We start from the raw sequence: 20,871 nt of genomic DNA, 5'->3' as shown, positions 1-20,871 counted from the left end.
AGCTGAGTCCCGCTGAAGGATTTCATTAAGAATTAAAATGAAATGTTTGCGTAAGTGAAGCAAAAAAAAACTCGAGAATTGTTTAGACCAACATTACAATGCTAACATGCTGATGTCTAGCAGGTATACTGTTTACCATATTTACCATCTTTGTTTAGCATGTTGGAAGGCTAATATTCATTAACCAATTAACCTGATGGTAATGTCATTCATTTTGCAGGGATTTGGTGATTCAAGGAAAAATGGAAACTTGCGACGATGGAGTTAGATAAAATAGGGGATTATCAAAGTACTTCTAATGAATTAATTCATCCTCTGGTGACTATGAATGTCTGTATAATAATAATAATAATAATAAAGTCGGACAACTTTTGAACGAGCTGCCTCTGGTTGTCCTGATGCGGTTTCATTCCATCCGTCCTCCTCCCCAGCGTCTCCCTGTTCAACAGTCTGAGCCTGCTGTGCTGGACAGGGAGGCATTGGGTTGCATGGGAGAGGTGGACGGGGGAGGAATTTATCTCCAAATATTTGAAACGTTTGTTGAACACAAGTTTTACAAATCCGGCCGTCATTTGGCTTTTAAAGTGGTAAGTGCCTCGTCATCACAGCCTCGATTTTATAGTGTAATACCTATTTTATCGCTCGCTCCTGCTGGCCCAATTTGTTTTTAACATGTGTTGTCTTTTTTTAACAGAGGTGCACTTATTTTATTTGGGTTACAGCTGTGTAGTGATCGCTGGGATTACTCTTAGATTCGGTCATTTTAGGTCATTTTTCAGTCATTTTGTTTGATATCGAGGTTGACTGTGATTAACTGTAGCTTTGTGATCCAGGAGAATAAATTATCTTTTAAATTCAGTGGTTTGGTTTGAAACTTGCACGCACACACTCAATGTAGGACACTTTGGTTACACATCTTGATCGATGAGATTTCCAGATGAATTATTGAAAAAGAATATTAATAGTTGTCGGTAATTAATGAGTGCCAACAGAATACTTTATAATTGATATAAAACGACTATAAAAATAGTTGACCGTTGGAAAAAGTGATTGAATGTATTTAATTTATATGCACGTCACAGGACGTCTGAGGGAACCCCCAGAAGTGAAGTGAATTTTTTTTACATGTATGACTAGTTCACTGACAACACGCAAGGGGAAATATTAAGATGTCGATCTTTATCTAAGGAATCCCAATAAAAGAAATCCTCGATAGATCGATGGATCGTAGAAAGTGTCCCATCAGAGAACCTGCTGCAGACCAGAGCCTCCTGCTGTCATGAAATCCTGTACTGGTAAGCATTATTGAAAAATGTCATAATATTTGAAACCAGGTCCTACAACCTAAACTTGCACAACAACTGTATGTGTGTGTTTCATTAAATCTAGTTAATCTCTACTCTGTGCTCTTCCATGTCACTGCTGCAGTCATGGTTTTGGTGTGTCTGCTCAGTGTAGAAGCAGCGCCTGCACTTCGAAAGGAGGGAAATCGCGGTGCCTTGAAGGCTGGCGTTAAGGTCCTCAGGAAGGACATAAAGACCCTCTTGGGCTACCTGGTAAGGTGGATGTCTTATTTAATCTGTTTATTATACAAACAAAAGCAGCTTTGAAGCGCAGGAGTGTTAAGTTGAAAAATCTCTACCGTCGTAACGGAAAATGTTTCCAAGCATTAAATTATTTTGAAAATCTGATGTAACTTCCAAACACTCGGCTACTTCTGGGGGATTACGTTACTTGATCATGCTGAGAATATTGAGCTGGCTGTGCGTTACTCACTGATACACATTTACACACAGTGCTGACCAAGTCTATCTCCTGCAGGAGGTACCTGGACAGCTTCCAAACATCTCCTGCCTCACCCAGAACTACACAGAACTGGTTGTGCCCGACGGGCAGCTCTTCACTGGTCAACATCTCTCCATCTTCCGCTGTTACATGCTGAACATGTCAGAGCCGACCTCGGAACTGTCGCAAAGGCTGAAGCAAACAGTCCAGAAACTTTGTTCTCTTGAGCTTCATGTGACCAAGAAGCTGATCGACCAGGACTGCATCCTGCCCCCCTCACAGCAGGACGTAGACTTTAATGTCAAATGTGTGCTGAAGCTTCTAGACCAACATCTCAGCAGAGCAACTTTTTCTTAAATTGATCTGCTTAATATGAATGCTGCCTTCTAATCATTGAAACATACATTTTTGTATTCCAGTTTCATGTGGATGAGAAACCTGTTCAGGATGTTACTGCATAGTTGTTATTATGATCAGTATCTGATAAGTAATAATTATGACATAAAATTACATTGATTCTAAAATGAACCAAGTTGGGATTTTTATTTTTGTTCATTTTTATTGCGAGTCCAAATCATTTAAGGCATCTTAAAACTCGCTGCATGAACTTTGGAAGTTAAACAAAAAAACACTCAGATGCAAAACAAAGAAAATATCTTTACATCTTAAAACAAATAATGGGCAGATCCAATCTGCGATGATTTACTGTACATTATCATCAGGTGCAAACCCACTCTCACCTGTAATTACAAACATTTTGAAATCCAAGGATGAGAAGGAAATAAACACATAAAATGACCACATAAATGACAAGCTACGGTGCAACATTGGGTCATAAGGTCATAGGGCCTATTTGATCGTCACTGTAATGTGTTGAATTTTGATGAATGCTTTTCAGGTGCACTGTGAATTGAGTAGTCTACATCAACATGTAAATCATTCAACGATAAGAAATGTGGTGCCATTTGTACATTGTAAACTGAGTTTAGAAATCAAGTCACAAAATCAGTGTTCAATCAATGCTGAGAGAGAAAAACTAATTAGCCTGCAGAGATACAGAGTAAGAGCACTTTGACTTTAAAGCTGTACGACAGACATGCTGATAGTTCTCAAGCAGATAATAGGTACTCTGACAAATATGATTTCAGTAACGCGAAACAACGGACGGGTAGTCGACTCCCTTCTACGGCCTTTTGCTCGGTTTCTCTGTGCTGTACCTTTCCACATGACATACTCATTGTTTTCTCCTGTCCGCCATTAACACACCTTTTCAATAAGTGTAATTAGGAAGGTAGAAAACAACAGGCTGTACCCTTACAAAGACATGTTCTCCTGCTGTAATGGATCCCGACGCGATTTGTTCATGGCTGAACTGTAAAAAAATGCCACTGACCAGCGCATCCCTGAGTGACCGTCGTGCAACAGGAAGACGCCTACAACTGCTGTGCATTATCCAAGAACCCGGACTGAAGATCTCCATTTCACTCCCTATGAGGGCTGTAAATAACATCTCTCCATTGTTGTGACCCATGTATGTAACATGTCATTTTTAAGACGATTGCTTTCCGGTACAATTTACAGTTGCACTCACTGGAAGAGCAAGCAAAGGAGTAAGAAGGAGTTCAGCACGACTGGGAACCCGTCAGGGAACCACTCCTGTCAACTGTCTAAAAAAACATTTACCTGAGTAAATTGAAAAAATATGATCTCAGCTTTCTTGTGATAATCAATCACAGAGCAGCCCACGAGTGACTGTGTTTCAGACGAACCTCGACATTATGAAACCTTTCTCCCCAAAACGCCCAAACTATGCAGCCAACTAGTTCTGAAAGAATCCCACATTCAAGTCATGCTCTTTTTTTACAAGAAAAAATGATGCTATCCATTCACTTTCTACAATTGAGTAAATAAAATGAACAATCACGCAAAAACATACTTCCCTTTTCAAAACAACGTTGTGTTTTTATATTTTTTGAAATAAAATATATATTTGAAAACGGATTCAAATTTAAATACATTGTTCAAAAGGCAAACAACCAGCACCACCTTCCAATAACCTTTAACCTTTTCACTTAAAGCTTGTGATGGTAGTACTAGCTGCTGCCATTTAAAGAAAATCTCATAAAAGCTACAATTGCTTATATTTATCATTGTATTTTTGTGTATCTGTGGAAGACATGTGGACCTTGCTGAATGTCTATATGGTAAATTAGTAATGAGTCATGATGATTTCTGTGACACGGTTCAGGTGGCTTTTGGCTCAACTCATCACCTCTGAGAGCAAGGCCACCCATCGGTTTGTGTGACGGCCTGCGTGGCTTCGTCGGGCAGCAGGGACGGATTACTGAGTATGGACGTGGTTGTGCTCAGCTGACGGAGGGTCCTCAGCACCACTGAAAAACAAGAAGGCACAATTTAATAACCATAACCTGACTGTAAAATAGCATTTTGAAGCTAATTATCATGCTATGTATGCTACACGATATTCTAACTTGATTGTGCTCAATACCTCAAATATAACTCAACTTAAAAAAATCTCTTATCTTCAAGGAACATGTTATGGTTTATTTAGGTTTCCCATAAAACACTCCTTTTCCAGTACACAGAAACAACTCAACTTAAAAAAATCTCTTATCTTCAAGGAACATGTTATTGTTTATTTAGGTTTCCCATAAAACACTCCTTTTCCAGTACACAGAAACACCCTGTGTGTCACGCTACAAATAGTGACTCAAGGGAATTCTAAAATAAAGTCACCGGTCACTCGTTGCATCATTAAATGTATGGAGACAACCACGCTGAACATGTAGTGAAAAGGCGGAGCGATAACCTTCTTTATTCTTAACAGTTTACTGCAGCAATGACCAGCTTAAACTGTGACTTCATGGATAGAAATCTTTTGACGTCACCATTGATATCAGTCCTGCTAACGGTCATGGTAAAATCCAACCAAGACAGGAACAAAGGCATTTATTTTTGACAAGTGGCAGGAAAAAAAAAAGAAGAAATAAAGATGAAAGAGTTTGATCTTTACGGTTTCTGCCAAAGAGAATGAAGATGGACAATTTAAACGCATTAATTGCATCATTAAAAATGAGAAGATGCGCTGTTGAATTTGGTTCATGAGATGGTTTGATAACACCAAATAGAGATAGTGAAGAATAGGAAGTATAAAACCGCAATTGAATGCTCACAGTGGTGATCTAACACTTTCAAACTGGAAGGAAGTTGCTACTGGGCCGCAAATGATCCACAACTACTGATAGGATGTTGTTGGTTGATGCGCAACGTGAACAAGAAATACTCCTTTACTTACTGGGTCTGAGCACTGGAAGAGAACAGTGACGATCGAGCCACTGCAACGTGGTCTGACAGAGCTCTGCCCTGCTTGTGGTCGACACCATCCCATTGAAAGACTCAAAGAGAGGCTTGATGATGATGCTGAACTACAATGAATGACGGTCAAGGATCAGTCAGACTGCAGAATGAGACAAGAGCAATTCGGCCAGACCAACTGTTTTAGTCCAACAGTTCTAACATGACCATTTTCAGATTTGACCACACATGCATCAATCACAAGTGTAGAGCTAACACTACCGCAGATTGATTTGAAATAAGAGTAGTACTTATTATTGTATGCAGGGACAAAACATTAGGTTATCTGTCAAGAGATCCGTAATGCCACCGACCACCACATGGCCACCGCATTTGGTAGATAACAGAGCAATTCTCCTTTTTAATACACTGTGATTTTGTAATATAATAACTGTAAATTTATTTAAAATATGTATGAAGCAAACAGTGCCAGAGCTCCTATATTGAAGGATACAATCCAGAACTTCCAGTTCTGAAGAGTGCGATTCTTTACATATTCATCGAACTTCTCCTGCATGTGGTCGAAGCGATTCCGCCTCACGGGGACTCCTGTTGCAGGCAACTGTTCCTGGAACGAGCTGCGGTCAAGACAAGAGGCAGAAACAGTCGAGAATGAATGTGTTGAGTGCAAATGTTAAATATCAGAAGAGGCGTGGCGTGACCAAGCAGCGGTCCCCTTCATCCACATCCTCCCGCTCATTCCATTTTTTACACATACCCGATGGCGGTGTTGATCTCCTCGATCTCCTCTCGTAGCATCTTGACCTCCTCCAGCATTTGCTGCCTCTCCTGTTGGAGCTTCCAAATGTGATCCACAGTCTTCTGCAATGTGACGGCATTACTCATCTAAAAGCACAAAGAAAATTCATATGGTAAGAAGGAGTGACGTCATGAATCCATTGTGGGGGTTTTGGGATCACACAGACTTACATTTGATTGTGACTTTAAGGTGGGAACCAGGTTGCAGAGTGTTTTAAAGCCAATGTTTATGTTTGATCTCCTCTTTTGCTCAGCGGATATGTATGTTGTCCTCCGGCTCTGTCACAAAACCGCAATGGAAATATCACAAACAGTGTTGCTGTGTCTTCAGTAATGTTTAGCATTGGAGAGGATTGCTTACATGCTTTAACATAACATGTCATTTTATTTTCATTCCAAAAAATTTGACGATTGTCTGAAGCCTGTAGAGGCCAATATGTCATTTAAATAATTATATTCTCAAACACACTAGCAAACCATTTATGTTAAGAAACATAAAAAAACAGACCTGATTTTGTTCATTCTTTACCAAAGGTGTAGCGGTTCTGCTGTTCAGTGACTGGGGACTAGAAACTTGATCTAACCCAAGTGGTGATCCTTGACCCGATGCCGGCTGACTGTGACCTGAAAAAGAAAAAACAAGTTAACAAGCTGTGAGCTTTCAGTTACGATGTACTATCCAGGCCCAGAGAACTCTCACCGACAACAGAGGACGCTTTCTGACTTCTGCGGCTGGAAGATTTCTCTTTGGGGACAATCGGCTGAGGGGACTTCTGTGTCCGAGGTAAGACGTGAAATCCAGGAGTCTGAGATACATGAAAAGAAAAATGGACAAGAAGAAATAGCTTAAAAATGTGATTCTATAACTTTGTAACTGACAGCCTACGTTTTAAGGCAAGTCAAGTTTTACTTTCACACTAGTGAATTATGCACATCACAGAAAAACAAACAATGAAATGTAAACTTTGTATTTGTGTAATTTTCTATTGGCAACTCAACAATGTAAGGACCCACTGGTACGTAATATCTGTAAACTTACCCCTCCAAGTTGAGAGGGAGCGATGACCACTCCAGTATTATGGACCACATCTGATTTTAGAGGCGATGGTGTAACGATTACAGCATTGGCGTGACCTGGGAAAGGGGCCGCTGGGATGATAACAGACTACAAATTAGTTTTATGTGATATCATTCCCATCTTTTACAACTGAATCTCCTCGGCCTGTTTCATCTTCCATTGGTTAGCACAACATTTCATTTAATATCTAGGGGGGAAATTGAACTTACAAAGTTCTATTAAAACAAAAGCTAGCCTAGTTTGGGTAAGGAGAGGCTTGAGCGCTCTCTGGTGGGGATTTTGTAACAGCTCCACGTACAGACCAACAACCTTAAAAGGCACAAGGCCGTACCAAACTCCCGATCTTAAGGCCAGAAAGAACCAACCTGTGCGGATGAGGATAGAGGAGGGGAGGGTGTTAGCGGGGGCAATCCTTTGCACAGGGCGGTTTTTGTTGGCACTGGATGGATAAAAGGGCCGCGGCAGGGCAAAGGTCTGCGGGTGTTGGACAGGCATGGCAGGTAATGGAGCCAAGGGCTGGAGTTGAGGAGGAGGAGGTGGAGGCTGTGTGGATATGGAGCCGTAGTCTGAGGCATGGCTGAAGGTGGATGCCGCGTCGCTGGGTTTGACAGCAGGGGTCTTGTGGGTAATCACAGCTGGTTCTACAGCCTCATCCAGAGCTGAGGTGTTGTCCAAGGGCGATGGAACCATGGGGGCTGCTGACACCAAGTCCTGACCTGGATGACACTGTGACAGAGGATCATGGGATAACGGCTGAGGGACGGAGGGGATTGCTGCCTGATCTCTGGGTGCTACATGCCCTGGAAACAGAGGTAGGTAGTTTTGTTCATATGCTGCCGCAGCAGCAGCAGCACCGTCTGCTGGACTGGCCATGGGAGAGGGGAGGGGCAGGCGGCCAGGCGGGACGATGTTGTTGCTTGTGAGCATGGAGGACATTAACAGCGCCTGGCAAAGGTTAAAGGGAAGGGAACAAACGCACTTAGTTGCTTTCCTCCAGTGCAAAAGGAAACTTCGTTCTATGCAAGTTCACTTTTCTAAACGTCCCTTTTTATTGAGTTGGGAGGGTAGGAAGAAGAGACTGTAACAAAACAATTGACAAATCTGTTAAACTGGCAGCATTTATGTCAGTCTTTATATTGTACAGTTTCAACATAATGCCAAATGCATATCTTTTAAGCCAATGTTTCATTATTTTCTTCACACATGTTATATTTGTCCACTAAACAACAACAATATGCTTCAAAATATGTCTTTGGTACGAATCCCAGATACAGTTTTGTAGGACTTTTGTAGGCTAAAATGCAACGGTTAAAGTCTGAAAAGGACCTACGCCGAAGTTGCATCAATTGATCCAACAGAAAATATAGCAAAAAAATGGACTACAGCGTGAAAGAGAAGAACAATATTTTGCCAACTTTTGAGCAATACTATGTTAATAAGTTTAGTAATATTATGTTAAAATAACAGTGTAACTACATTAGGACAGGAAATAGTAGAATATGTGGCAGAAATCCTCACAAAATGAGCAAAAACAACAACAACAAAAGTCTTGCATCAGGGGAAAGTAACACACTCCTTGAGGAAACGCACCAGGGTGGTGTGCGTTAGGAGCCGTGCCTTGCGTTTGTGTTTACCTGCGACTGTGAGCTGCTGCTGGGTTGGAGGGTGACAGGTGGTGCAGTGGGTGAAACAGAGGGGAAGGCGGGCTGACGGAGGCTGTGAAATAAGTCTGGAACAAGAGTGTCTATGTTAGCTAGAGGTTAGTAACACCACACTACCTTTCGCGTTAAGCAAAGCCCACTGCTTTGGCTGAGTTACTAGCACGTGTGCGCTTGGTTCCTGTCAAGTGTGCACTATTAGGGTGAGTGCAGCACTACTGCAGCTACGGCCGGTGCCTTACGCCTCCCTACCTTGCAGTGGATCAAAAGAGTCCATGAAGTCCAGGTTGGGTTGTAGAGGGATGAGTCCTGGTTGGATCATGTCTGCGTTCCCTGCATGTGCTGTTGGGGGTAAAGCGGCGGGGAGACGGCACGCCAGTGGTACCGACGGTGAACACAAGGACAACAACATTTCCCAACCAACTTTGAAACGACCCATCGGTTCCATAAAGTAGATGAACCATTTTCTCACCAATCTCCCGTGGATTCGGCCAGGCTATGTTCTGGTGCGAGGCCAACGTGGAGAACAACGTGTCTGAAAACTCGGACATCAGAACATCCATATCAAAGAGGGGGTCCATCTCCATAGGGGCGGGGGTTTCATTATGCCGACGAGGGAGGCGGCGCACGGCAGTCTCTTCATCCTGATAGGAGGAGAAACGCAGCATGTCTGGAGAGACTTCCCCGAACAGCAGTAGCTGCTCCTCTGGTCCCTTTATGGGTGTTAGAAATGCAACCAGCCAACGAGTTAATGACACACAAGCATGCAGCGTAACAACACTTTGTCTCCACACGTTATGCACAAGTCTGAAATGCATCCCCATATCTGTTTATGGACATACATTTGAGTCTGTGACCAAGTTACAAGCTCAGTGAAGTGATGACCTAGTTAATATTTATATTATATTTGCAGAGTAATTGTTACAAAGCATTTAAGTGTGGAAGGGTGACTAGTTTAGTGAGCAAACTTTAGTGTTATTTTAGAGTTATTCACATAAATATTAACATCTGGTTAATATTTGCTGTACAAATGGTAATAAACAGAACTTTGGTGGGTTGAGCATGATGCAGTTTTTTTATACCTTAAGCAAGCTTGAGAGGTCATCGTCCTTGTGCTTTTGTAACTATAAAAGAGAATGTGCCCCATTAGATAAACATTATGTTGTATGAACAATCAAATAAAAAAAGACAGCTTTGCAAAACAATATGATACCCTTTTTTTAAAGTATGTTCTCCACTTGTGGTATTCTCTGATGACAATTTCAATTCGTCTCTTCCAGCATACCCCGTCCATGGCGGTGCCCTGCGGGGGAAAGACGGAGACGATCCATCACAAACACACTGCATAAAGAAAGCACGTGACGAAGGAAACTCAAAACTCACTGACAAGTAAATGCTCGACAGACAGAACATTAAATCATACTCATGGTAGGTTTTAGAAACAAAACAACGTCTTGCTGTTTGGACACAGGGTGTCTGCCTTTACCTCTGCAGAACGCTGTACGTCCATACTTCCATCCAGGGGAGTTGCAAAGTGACAAACCGGATTCTCCCTTTTCTCCACATCTGGGGCAGAACAACAACAATAACGACACCCTCAGTTGACTTTCCAATGCAATACAGTAAAACATAAATGAAAATATGTTGCACTACTATCTTCTTACAGTTGACAAAATAATGGCCGCAGCTCAGCTCGTAACTCAAGAAAAGCTTGACCCAGTTTGTGTTTATTTTTGGGCTTTGAGTGAGAGACGCTATCGGTCACTGGCACACAACGACTCATGGTATGTAAACAAATCAATATCAAATCATAACGGCCCAACTATTTATCTAGTCATGAAAAACAGAACACTGTTCCATAATGTAATGGTTTATGAATTTACAGTTTCTGGAGTACTGTGAAATGTAGATTGTAATAGACGATAGATCAATAAAAAAGGGCAGAATGTGCCGAAATGTAGATGAATCAGGTCACTTGAATGCAGAAAGAGGAAGTCTTACACTGCATATACCAGGCCCTCCAAATAGCGTTGTTGAGGCGGATCTTGTCTCTCCAAAGGAGTTTCAGACCTCGGAAGTTCTTCCATTTGGGAGACACCAAATTACCACTGAAAAGACAAGAAGGTATACAGTGATAAAATCTCACAAGACCTTCTGTGAAACCAATGCAATGGCTTAACCTTTACAAGTAGATTGCTGTGTACTGAAAACACTTCTTCCGAAAAAATAAACAAGCAGGAATCTGACAAGATCAAGTCAGAATTATATTTACGAGTGTGATGCTCCCATCACACTTGTCTCAGGAGACAAGGGATCAAATAAACAGAGAGGAAAGAGGCACATATGGACCACTGGAGCCGTGGATAATCTTTAAGCAATATTGTGCAGTTTGATTCAATTAAATCAAATACTTTCCTATTTGTTTCATTGCCCGGTTTCCAGTAGTTTATACCAATCTAATTATATTTTACCTTGTTTTAAATATATACAATCTTGGCTCTTTAATATTTTAATTGTATTGTTGTCTCAATGCTTAAGATGTTTTTTGGAAAGCACTCTGAATTGCGTTATTGCTGAAATGGCTAAATACAAGAATAAGTTTAACTACTAACTGAGTACGCATCAAACTTTGGTTCACTTTAACTGGACATGAGAGAATGACATTACAGAAATCTTTCCCATCTGCTTTGATAAGAAAGTGTTAAATCCTATTCAAAAGTGGGCTCACGATTTCCTTCTTCTCATCCTTCCTGCCGGGCCTTCTATTGTGTGGTTTGTGTGCTTGCTCGGCTTTGACAAGTAGGTAAGCGCTCCAGCTCTAAGCAATAAAAAGAGAACAGCCAGTATTAGCGGGGAAACCATTGTTCTCTTTGCGAGTGGAGCCTCTCTCATGTAAATATGGGTGACAGCAGCAGAACAGTAACTGCGGCCAGTGCTTGGCAGGCCTATAGATAGTCCTCCCGACGAATCCAGAAACGTGCCATTAGCAAAGTCGGTGGGAATCCTCTGAGCAGCTGGCGCTCCACCAGTAGCACAACAACTGTAAACAGAACCATGAGCAACGGGAGCCTTTTCTGTTGCAACTCACCCCCCTCTAAAAAGCCTCTTTAGGGGGGGGGGGAGAGTCTTAAAAACTAGCAAATGTGTAAATTCGAACCGAAAAACCGAGCCCATTGCTGCAAACTGTTTTTGCAATGAAATTACTGAGAAGCACGACGTCTGTTAAGTTCCTGAATCCAGCAGCAAAGTCACCAAGTTGGAAGAACAGACAGCAGGAGCCTTCAGGCCTCCCTTCAAAGCCCCGCCCACAAAATGATCATAACGAAAGCACACATTGCATATTGTTAGTACACACAGCTGTCAGCAGGTAACCAGCAATGAGTGTACAGAGAAAATACGTGACGGTAGACGGAGAGTCCAATTATTACATTTGGGCCGATGAAAGGATTGGACGGCCTTATTGTCTCACAGTCTTGTCTCGTCTTGTCACACAGTCACGCAACAGCTGCGGATACCGGATTGCTCCGTTGACTCATTGATCGCTTTTAGGCTCTGTTGTTGATTTGAAAAATAATAATTATTTAACTCACAAACTCTGCCATAATGTGTCAGTAGAATACCACAAACTAGTACAGTTTACAAGTTTACAAAGATACATTGTTTAGAATCTAACTAGTGGTTTTTAACTTCTAATGCTCGAGAACCATTAGAATAAAGCATCATTAAATTCTGAGATTAGACAAATACCAAATAGGTAATTTATACTAAATTAAATACAAATATCAATGTGTGACAGAAAAAGCATTTTTTTTCGTCCAAATGTACGTCGTGAGAGGGGGTGTAAACACCTGGATGGGAACATTTGTACCAATGTTAAACCAGGCTGAAACGTGGGAAACTACCACAGTAAACACTGCCAACGCATTAGTACTAAGTTAAGGTTAAGCAGATTTAGGTTATTTTCATCGTGTTACTTGTGATGGATCATTTTCAATAGGTCTTATTGGTATTTTCATTCAAGTAAAGAGTGGGAAGGCCCAATGTCTTCCCCCAAATCACCAGTGGTCAAGCAGGAAGTATCACGAAGAGAAGACTCGTGACAGCTGTGTCCCATGCCTGACTTTTCTTATCTGCATATGATGAAGGTCAGCTCGGGGGGGTACAAATTAAAGTTTCCATGTGAATCCAGTAACAACAACAACAACAACCACATACCTGTAGGCGAGAGTCATGCACTCAAAGAGCTTGGTCAGTGAAGCATCTATGGAGAGATGGGACATCCTCGCGTTGCCGAACCGATAGGTGCGACAGGTCCGCTCGTTGACAGTGTCGAAGTCGTAGCCTTTCTTCGGCGGGTGCTCGATGTGCGGCGACGACACCATGAAGTGTCCGCTGTGGATGATCTGAGAGCCCAGCTCGTCCAACCGCTTCAGGCCCAGCAGGTGGGTCTCAGAGTCCGAGTCGTCGTCCTGCTCCGTCTTTGTCCTCGACGGCGGGCGGCGGTATGCGTGCCGTGAATACGTCTCTCTAGCAGCCATGTCGGCAACTCACCGGGGGACAAATAGCTAATGTTAGCCAGCGAGCTAGGACAAAAAAAAAAACTCTCGCTTTCATCGGGCTCGCGGAGAAGACGTGGTTGTGGCGGCCTCTCGGTTAAAGTTTGTCAACTTCGTGCCGTGTAGAGGTCGCGGTTCACTCATGTTTTTGAGTTGTAGGTCATTAATAGACCAAGTGAACTTGTTGTTGACTCGTTAGACAGCGTTAGTTGACGTAGCTGAGAGTTGCAGCGACCAGCTGACCAAAAAAAATAAAAATCTGCTTGCGGAGTGTTTTCTGCCCGGAGCCGGAAGTTCCTGTGTGGGAGAGCTTCTGATTAGTCCGTCAGAGCCCCGCCCACAGAGGAACGCCCCGTCCATGCTTCGGCTGCAAATATGCTGTCACCAGTTTATAGTTACTCAAAGCACAATTTTCTGTAAATGTGACAAATCAATGTATTATAATTATTTTATTTATAAATAAAAACATTTGAATATATTTGTTTTAAATGTTGGCCTGTTGGCCCCTCCCTGTAATACAGTGTGTGTGTGTGTGTGTGTGTGTGTGTGTGTGTGTGTGTGTGTGTGTGTGTATTGTTTCATGGTAGGATACGAATTACAATCCTTTACATAAGCTATACCATAACAAACTATTAACATTAGGGTATAAACATTAAAATGTGCCTCAAGATAACACTGTTCACAATGTTAGTCAGTGACAAATAATGTTATTTACAATTCTTGACATGATGATACACGTTAATAAAAATGTTTATTCGTACAATTTGAAATCAAAATACAGAAAAATTTCAGCAACTCTGTTAGGACCTGTAATCAATCTTAGGAACACAGTAGTGTGTGAGGCTCATCAACACATCTTCTCAAGGACCAACAGACAGTTTCCTTGATTTCATCACTCAGGAGGGGAAGCCTTGTGCTCAGCTGAAGATGGGACCTGTAAAAGTCTCCATGGGTACCTCACGTGGGATCACACACGCCAGTGTAGATGAATTTCCACCTAGACACAAAACCACACACACACATCAAAAGATGATCCTATTTCTCTCTGTTGTGAGAATTCTTAAGTTATGGTTTGTGAGTAGGTTGTCTTTCACATACTGTCAGAGTTATAACTGTCATGGTCAGATTGTTTCCCTTCTGATCCTGCTTCTTCTGCTTCATCTTCATCTTGTATTTCTTTTTCCTCCTCTTCACTGAGGGATAAAGGTGTAGTGACACATTCTGCCACCTCTTCTTCTGTCATGTGTTCTCCTGGGGATAAATGTCAACAATACATGAGTATTGCATGTAGAAACTGAAACAAAGGATCAGTCTTTTCTCAATAATGTGACAGCAATACAGCTGTCAAAAGATGATGCTATTTCTCAGCCTTTCGTGAGAATTCTTAAGTTGTACTTTGTGAGTCAGTTGTCTTTTACATACTGCCAGAGTTATAAGTGTCAGATTGTTCCCCTCCTGGTCCGGCTTCTTCTTCTTCCTCCTCATCACCACTGAGGCGTGAAAGTGTAGTGAAACATTCTACCACTTCTTCTTCCGTCATGTTTTCTCCTGGGGAAAAATGTACAACAGTACATAAGTATTGCATGTAGAAACTGAAACAGAGGATCAATATTTTCTCAATAATGTGACAGCAAAAGAGCCAAAAACAGAGAGAGAGAACTGCTCTTCTGACTGAATAGCATGTACGTACCTCGAGTTTGTAGAAGTTTGAGCAGTACATGTCTACGCAAAACCGGCTGTCCTGTGATATCAGGGTTCCCAAGGATGTGAAAAGCTTGAACAAGCTGATTGCTAGAGATGCCTAAAGCTGGTCGATGGTTGACATACAGCTTGATCAACTCCTCCAGGTTGATGTCGGTCACATATTTTCCTGTTTCTGCATACTTGCTGAACAGGACCTCGTTATGCATATCTTCTATCTGGTAAGATATATATATATATATATATATATAAAATAATTTCTTTATCAACAGGTGTTAGCTTTAGAACTGTGGTTTTGTAATGATTGTACTGTAAAAAAAACCCTAAACAATAATAAACAAATAGAAAATGTGGCCCCATTTGCACACATTGTACCTCTTGCTCAGAAGGGAAGAAGGCCAAAGCTCTCATCAGAGAGGGAACATCTGACAGGGAGATTTTGGTAGATGACTGTCGTTTCTCCATGGAGTCAGTGCCTTGATGCTGAACTTGGCAGTAATAAAATAAGTCCTCAATCTCCTAAAGACATAAAAGCTTCAATAACTGACAAACCTGGTTTTCATGCTTTGATAAATGTCTAAAACTCATAACTGAAGGAGAAATGCAAATAAAAGCTGGGATCTTATTCTTGTACCCCTGTATAATCCATACAAATACAATATACATGTGTGAGTGTGAGCACTGCTGCCCAAAGAGAAGAAAACTAAATGTGCATATAGCAACATGTAAAAACACATAATTCATTTAATGTGGATGACAGAGAATATGACGCATGCTTCTTTTGGGAAGTTAATTGAAAGATCTGTAGCTGCTCACTTAACACTCAGTAGTCGTAGGACACAAGGAAAACTTTTGACAAACCCTGTAGAATTTTCCGTCTCTTCCTCCGTCTAAAAGAGTGTAAAAGGGAATCAGGTCCTTCCCTCCCAGGGCAGCTGCTGCCTCCAATGCACTGCGCTCACAACAAATAATAAGATTAACTCCGATTGTTACACAAAATGTCCCCCTTCCTCTCTGGTGGCTGTTAGTTAACCTCACTTTAAGCTTATCTCCCACAACAGTGCAGTGCAGTCAGACGTTCCAGCAGTGAAAACGAATCGGCCGTCGTAGGAGCAGGCAAAAGTGGACACGCCTGTCGGATGGCAGATCCGAGCATTGGACTTGTAGGGGTTCCCATCCAGAGGCATTATCTGGAGACCCACCTGGATAAACAACACACTCTTAGCAGTAATTTAATATATCTAAGATATATATATTCAAGATCTAACATGCACTAATGAACGATTCAACAACCAGCAACAGAGGAAAACGTAAGAAATGAAGAGAAAAGGTTTTGCACACAGGTTGTGCCGTTGGACGTTTTGGCAACTGCAAGATTCTCATCAACCAATCAGAAACAGAAACTCAAGTGTTTGCAGTTGTGACACGACCACACTTACCCATTAAAAAAAAGCTAAGCTGCTGCCAGCCTAAAGCCTCTTACTCAGTAAAATACTCGAAACAACGTCCAGCACTGACCTTGTCCTCCGTGATGTATGCCAGGTAATATGAACTTGATTCAGGTTCACTGCACTTGGGAAGGACCAGCGTTTTCTTAATGGGAGAGCCGAATGTTGGGCCGAGGAGGGTCTTTCTGCTTCCGTAAAACACGTGTAATAAATGTTCGCGTGACAAAATTCAGAGACAAAATTAAAAAAACGATCTTGTTCCGGTAGGTCACAGACCTGCACATTTTGGTAATGCTGTTTAACAGCTTCATCTTGTATTGGTCTGAGGCCACGAGAAGGAATTGCTCTGTGGTAATTGGAGGATACCAAGTCATGCCCGTTGGCACAGCGCTTTGCTCAATGCGCACCGAGCTCAGGATGACGAGCTCATTTAAATCACTGTTTTCCAGGTCATACTCCACCTATTTTTCACAGAGAGTTGTGTCACTCTATTAAACAGTATCACAAAACACCAAACTAGTGCATAGTCCAGCAGACTAACCAGACGGCGGTCCAGTCCCAGTGAGAGCAGTCTTGGTCGTGTGCTGTCCAGATGAACCCCAAAGAGAAGGTCTTTGATGGGCTTGTAGTGGGAGTGGTATCTGCCCAAGAATGTCCATCGAGGCAGAGAGCCTTCATCAGCCTGCAAGCGGAATACCGTCACTGCTTTTCCGCCATCCTAAGAGTGAACAAGGTAAAGAAGCTGCCGTGTGTCACTTGAGATTGTAAGAAAGCTACAGCGCAGACGATGATATAAACAGACTTGCTCACCGCAGTGGCGAGGTACTTTGAGTCTGAGGAGAAAGTGATGTGGTGGATGCAGTCTTCAGTGGAGCGAAAACATTCCTTCGGATCACTTTGTAAAGTGGTGGGATTCAGTATGTGAACCGCACCACTTCCAAAGCCCACTGCCAGGTATAATCCTGTTCAGAGACAGAAAGGTTACTGTGTACATTGTAGAATGGAGTGACTAACTGATAATCCATGCAGCAGATGGGTAAAACTGGCTTCAGTCAGACAGAATGTGGGCTCACCTTGGGGGTCAAAAGTGACACACTGAATCTGCTGCCCTGTCTCAAAGACCTTGCTGCAGATAATCACTTTGTTGTCATAGTCCCACACTTTTAAAACACCCCTTAGATTGCCCATGACCACAACTGGCAGTTTGGGGTGGCAGGCCACTGCATGTATGGGCTCACTTTCCTTATGTAACAGGATCTGAGGGATGCCGCTCTGTATATTCACATGTACTACTTCGGATGTGGCTGTGGACACAACAAAGTTCCTGCAGAAAGGAGAAGTCAGCTCGGCTAAAATGCACGTAACAGACATAACAGACATAATATATTGTGTTTCTTCTACCTCATCATTAATGGTTTTCCCTCTGGGTTGTAGACCTCAGGACAGGCCTGTGCACACTCTTTGGAAAAGGAAATGGAAACAATGGCATCCAGGTTGAAGTCGGTGTACCAAGTGAGGAGCTTGAATTCTTCATTATAAAACTTGATGTGGCCTTGAGTGTCACCCGTCACAGTAAACCTTGGATTTCAAACGGATAGAGAAGTCAAAATCAATAAATACATGTCCTTTTTATTAAAAAGGATGTCTCTCTCTCTACCTGTCTGTTACGGTGAGAACTGTGATTGGATCGTTCTGAAGACGGATTATAGTTATGGGGCGGCTTTTGTTTGGATCAACGTCTTTCATCACATCCCACACAACAATTTTGGTGGCCGCCGTCATTGTTAGGATCCGAGGCAATCTCAAATGAAACACAGACTGGCTCATTGAGCTGCGAGGCATCTTGGCAGTTTGGGAAGTGCCTGGAGAATGCTGAGCAAATCAAAGACATCATACAAATTCAACGTTGACCAGTTGAAACATATCAATAAATCATAAAACTAATCGCTAGGAATTACAGAAACATCTATGACAAATTCAAAGCATTTTTTACAACATTTGGATTATTCTTTTTTTTACCTTCTCAATATTCAGGGCAACGTATTGCAGACTTCCTTGGGCCTGAAAATAAAATCAGATGATTATTGCAATACACTGACACTTAACACCTGTTATCTTTTGAGAAAAAATGAACAGCAGGACTTACTGTGCTGTAAAATAGCAAATGGCTTCTACTGTTGCTGAGCAGTTGGCCACTATCATATGGATTGAAAATAATGTAGTCCTGAAAAAAAATAAAAATAAAAACATTTGAATGTTTGACCTGCTGAATGCCATGTCCATGTACTGAAGTAAACAATGTTTAGAAGGCAAAAGTAACTTACATGGAAACCATGGTCGGGATCCAGCTCAGTAAACCACAAAGGCTTATCTATTTCATTCGTCCAATTCCAAATACACACACACTGCGCAAAGATTGTCAAATGGTTAGTTGTGAATAGATTAATTTAGTAAAATCCAGTGTTTAATATTAACCATGGAAGATGTTTTTGTGAACTCGTTGTTGTACGGTTATATTTAGACACAGCGCCATTTTGAGATGATTTTATGTCGTTGCATATGTTCATTTGCAAATAGTACTTAAGCACTGATGGTAATCCTAAAATCATGACATGATGTTTAAAGATCCTGAATATATGGATACATTTTCTTTGCTACCATATTATGAAGAGAGCCTTTTTGGAGCTCTAACATCTTAAAGAAAGTCCCATTTCTTCACCTTCAAAGTGTCTATTTCCAATTCATCATGAACCAGGACCGGAAAGTGGTACTTGGAGAAACCATAGATCATAAATGCGTTTTTTATTTTTTCCAGGATTGTGGATTCACAATCTAGATTATCCGTTACTTAATTAAAAAAAAAAAACTTCTGGCGTACTCACTTGTTTTTCCTCGGCACCGAGAGTTACCAGATGTTTTGTGTCACTTGAAAATGCCATCGCAACGACACCTCCCACTGGGTGGCAGTCAAACAATGTACGCACAGGAATGCTGAAATAGTCATTCATTTTTGTTGTCACCATCAAAAGCAGCAGTTATTACATTAAAAGCCTCCATGCAGAATCAAGAGCTACCCAGAGTAGGAGTCCCATATCATCACTGTGCTTTTGGGCCCGTGGTCTGCTGATGCAATCCAGCGTCTGTCGTCACTTACACACATACATGAGATTGGGCAGCAGTGACCCTGAGAAGATTGATTATACACATTAGGCTTTTTAAATCAACCCTGCAACTTGAAACCTGATGATTTGTATACCTGAAGTATGTGCTGGGACTTTGTTGTGTGATTGTAGATGACCCCAACATGAGCTGCACCATAGAGGACCACCAGCTGATCGTGGTCTTGCATGTTGAAGGCAGAAAGAGCAGGATTCATCCCAAACACCCATTCTGGAGACTGAATAATGAGCGTTTTTAATGAGCCGGTGATCGTTCTCAGATGACCCTTTTATCCAAGTTTGTTCAAATATACATATTCAAAAAAGACACGCTTACCAGTGCATGTGTAGGCGTGTGAGTAATGTTCTTCGGGAGGAGAGTGTCTCTGGTTGCAGTGTACACTTGAGATTGCCCGGTCATCTTCAGTGTGTCCGCTCCGGTTTCTTCCCTCTTAACTCCTGAACTCTTCGCCTTCTCTTCTTCAGCATCTGACATCATGTTTCACCGCTACACGTCTTTGTTTGCAGTTACTTCTTATAGCTTCGTCCTTTTTCTGTTGACGTCTCTACGAGTGGCAAAGTTAGCAAGCGCTAGCTAACGGTAGTAAACAGTTAGCCTGAGTTAGCCGAAAGAGCAAAGTTACGATACAACACATAACGGTAACTGTGGTAAATAATAACCACAATATCAGCGGTCATATAAGTCTCATTCAATTCTCAACAGGGAAACGTTTTTATAGGTTTTTAGGTAATTACCTTAAACCCACTAAGTTACTGTTTCGTTTAGACAGCTCCGGCGAAGCGTCGCGTTGCCTAGTTACCGTTGACTGAGCGGATGACTGGCATTCAGACTAAATTACAAGTTCCGAGTTTTCAAATTTAAGCGAAATGTGTTTTCAGAATGGAGGTAAAGCAGGTATGAGCAGCAGCAATTGCCTGCAAGGTTAAAATTGCAACAGGTAGTGACATGAAAAATCACCTTTGTTGTTACAGAAGTATAAACACGTCTGAATAAATGTTTAGTTCCGTTTATATATTCATTTAATGGTTTAATTATATTTTACTTTACGGTGGTTTGATCCATTCTAAACGTACTCAATTCTGTATTATTTGTGTGTGTTTGTTGAACCAACATATGGAAGGTCATTAAACACGAGTGTCAGGCAGGAAGGAGGAGGACTCGGACGCAGAGGGTTCAGCTGATATTGCTTTTTATTAATAACAAGAAAAAACTGAAAATCTCTCTTAACGAGGAAACAAAGGTCGCGATCAAAGTTCAAAAGGAAAAAAAACTCAAAATCTCTCTTAATGAGGAAAAAAGGTTGAGATCAAAATTCAAAAGGCAAAAACTCA

The 20,871-nt window shown here is 41.7% G+C and overlaps 2 protein-coding genes across 5 annotated transcripts; both read right to left on the bottom strand.

The window, feature by feature from the left end:
* Window positions 1-2,324: 2,324 nt before the first annotated feature.
* Window positions 2,325-13,561, bottom strand: mlxip (MLX interacting protein). Of its 4 annotated transcripts, none has more exons than XM_078086610.1 (18): window positions 12,871-13,561; window positions 11,384-11,473; window positions 10,657-10,763; window positions 10,142-10,221; window positions 9,869-9,958; window positions 9,738-9,779; window positions 9,128-9,368; window positions 8,908-8,997; window positions 8,632-8,726; window positions 7,363-7,942; window positions 6,959-7,068; window positions 6,620-6,725; window positions 6,428-6,543; window positions 6,091-6,198; window positions 5,879-6,006; window positions 5,615-5,738; window positions 5,102-5,231; window positions 2,325-4,178 (listed from the first exon to the last, which is right to left on the bottom strand). In XM_078086610.1, the coding sequence occupies exons 1-18, from the start codon at window positions 13,191-13,193 to the stop codon at window positions 4,054-4,056; spliced, it is 2,685 nt and encodes an 894-aa protein (XP_077942736.1). In that variant the 5' UTR covers window positions 13,194-13,561; the 3' UTR covers window positions 2,325-4,053. The 4 variants fall into 4 exon arrangements, with proteins under 4 accessions (XP_077942736.1, XP_077942738.1, XP_040051432.2 ...); XM_078086612.1 differs by having other exon boundaries at window positions 9,128-9,299; XM_040195498.2 differs by lacking the exon at window positions 11,384-11,473 and having other exon boundaries at window positions 12,871-13,512.
* A 384-nt stretch (window positions 13,562-13,945) lies between these two features.
* Window positions 13,946-20,523, bottom strand: cfap251 (cilia and flagella associated protein 251). Its single transcript, XM_040196751.2, has 21 exons — window positions 19,856-20,523; window positions 19,617-19,757; window positions 19,435-19,544; window positions 19,243-19,351; window positions 18,685-18,765; window positions 18,507-18,584; window positions 18,380-18,421; window positions 18,018-18,232; window positions 17,762-17,938; window positions 17,434-17,684; window positions 17,171-17,322; window positions 16,902-17,078; window positions 16,637-16,821; window positions 16,431-16,545; window positions 15,951-16,114; window positions 15,774-15,864; window positions 15,288-15,431; window positions 14,902-15,130; window positions 14,634-14,759; window positions 14,310-14,462; window positions 13,946-14,208 (listed from the first exon to the last, which is right to left on the bottom strand). Exons 1-21 carry the CDS (start codon window positions 20,015-20,017, stop codon window positions 14,129-14,131), a joined length of 2,982 nt encoding a protein of 993 aa, XP_040052685.2. The 5' UTR covers window positions 20,018-20,523; the 3' UTR covers window positions 13,946-14,128.
* Between the last annotated feature and the right edge of the window lie 348 nt (window positions 20,524-20,871).

Source organism: Gasterosteus aculeatus, chromosome 13, assembly GCF_964276395.1.
Source record: "Gasterosteus aculeatus chromosome 13, fGasAcu3.hap1.1, whole genome shotgun sequence".
Classification (NCBI taxonomy): Eukaryota; Metazoa; Chordata; class Actinopteri; order Perciformes; family Gasterosteidae; genus Gasterosteus; species Gasterosteus aculeatus.
The sequence above is the reverse complement of the archived record's forward strand: the minus strand, read 5'-3'. Positions and strand labels throughout refer to the sequence as shown.

Bases quoted from the DNA above. Each gene is read 5' to 3' on its own strand.
- mlxip (XM_078086610.1), bottom strand. From the start codon at position 13,193: ATGGCTGCTAGAGAGACGTATTCACGGCACGCATACCGCCGCCCGCCG. The intron at 8,998-9,127 runs GTGAGAAAATGG...TACCCCCAACAG, and splicing joins GCCGAATCCACGGGAGATTG to CACATGCAGGGAACGCAGAC. The intron at 8,727-8,907 runs GTAGGGAGGCGT...CTCTTGTTCCAG, and splicing joins CTCTTTTGATCCACTGCAAG to ACTTATTTCACAGCCTCCGT.
- cfap251 (XM_040196751.2), bottom strand. From the start codon at position 20,017: ATGATGTCAGATGCTGAAGAAGAGAAGGCGAAGAGTTCAGGAGTTAAG. The intron at 19,545-19,616 runs GTATACAAATCA...CAATCTTCTCAG, and splicing joins AGTCCCAGCACATACTTCAG to GGTCACTGCTGCCCAATCTC. The intron at 15,131-15,287 runs GTACAATGTGTG...ATATCTTACCAG, and splicing joins TCTTCCCTTCTGAGCAAGAG to ATAGAAGATATGCATAACGA.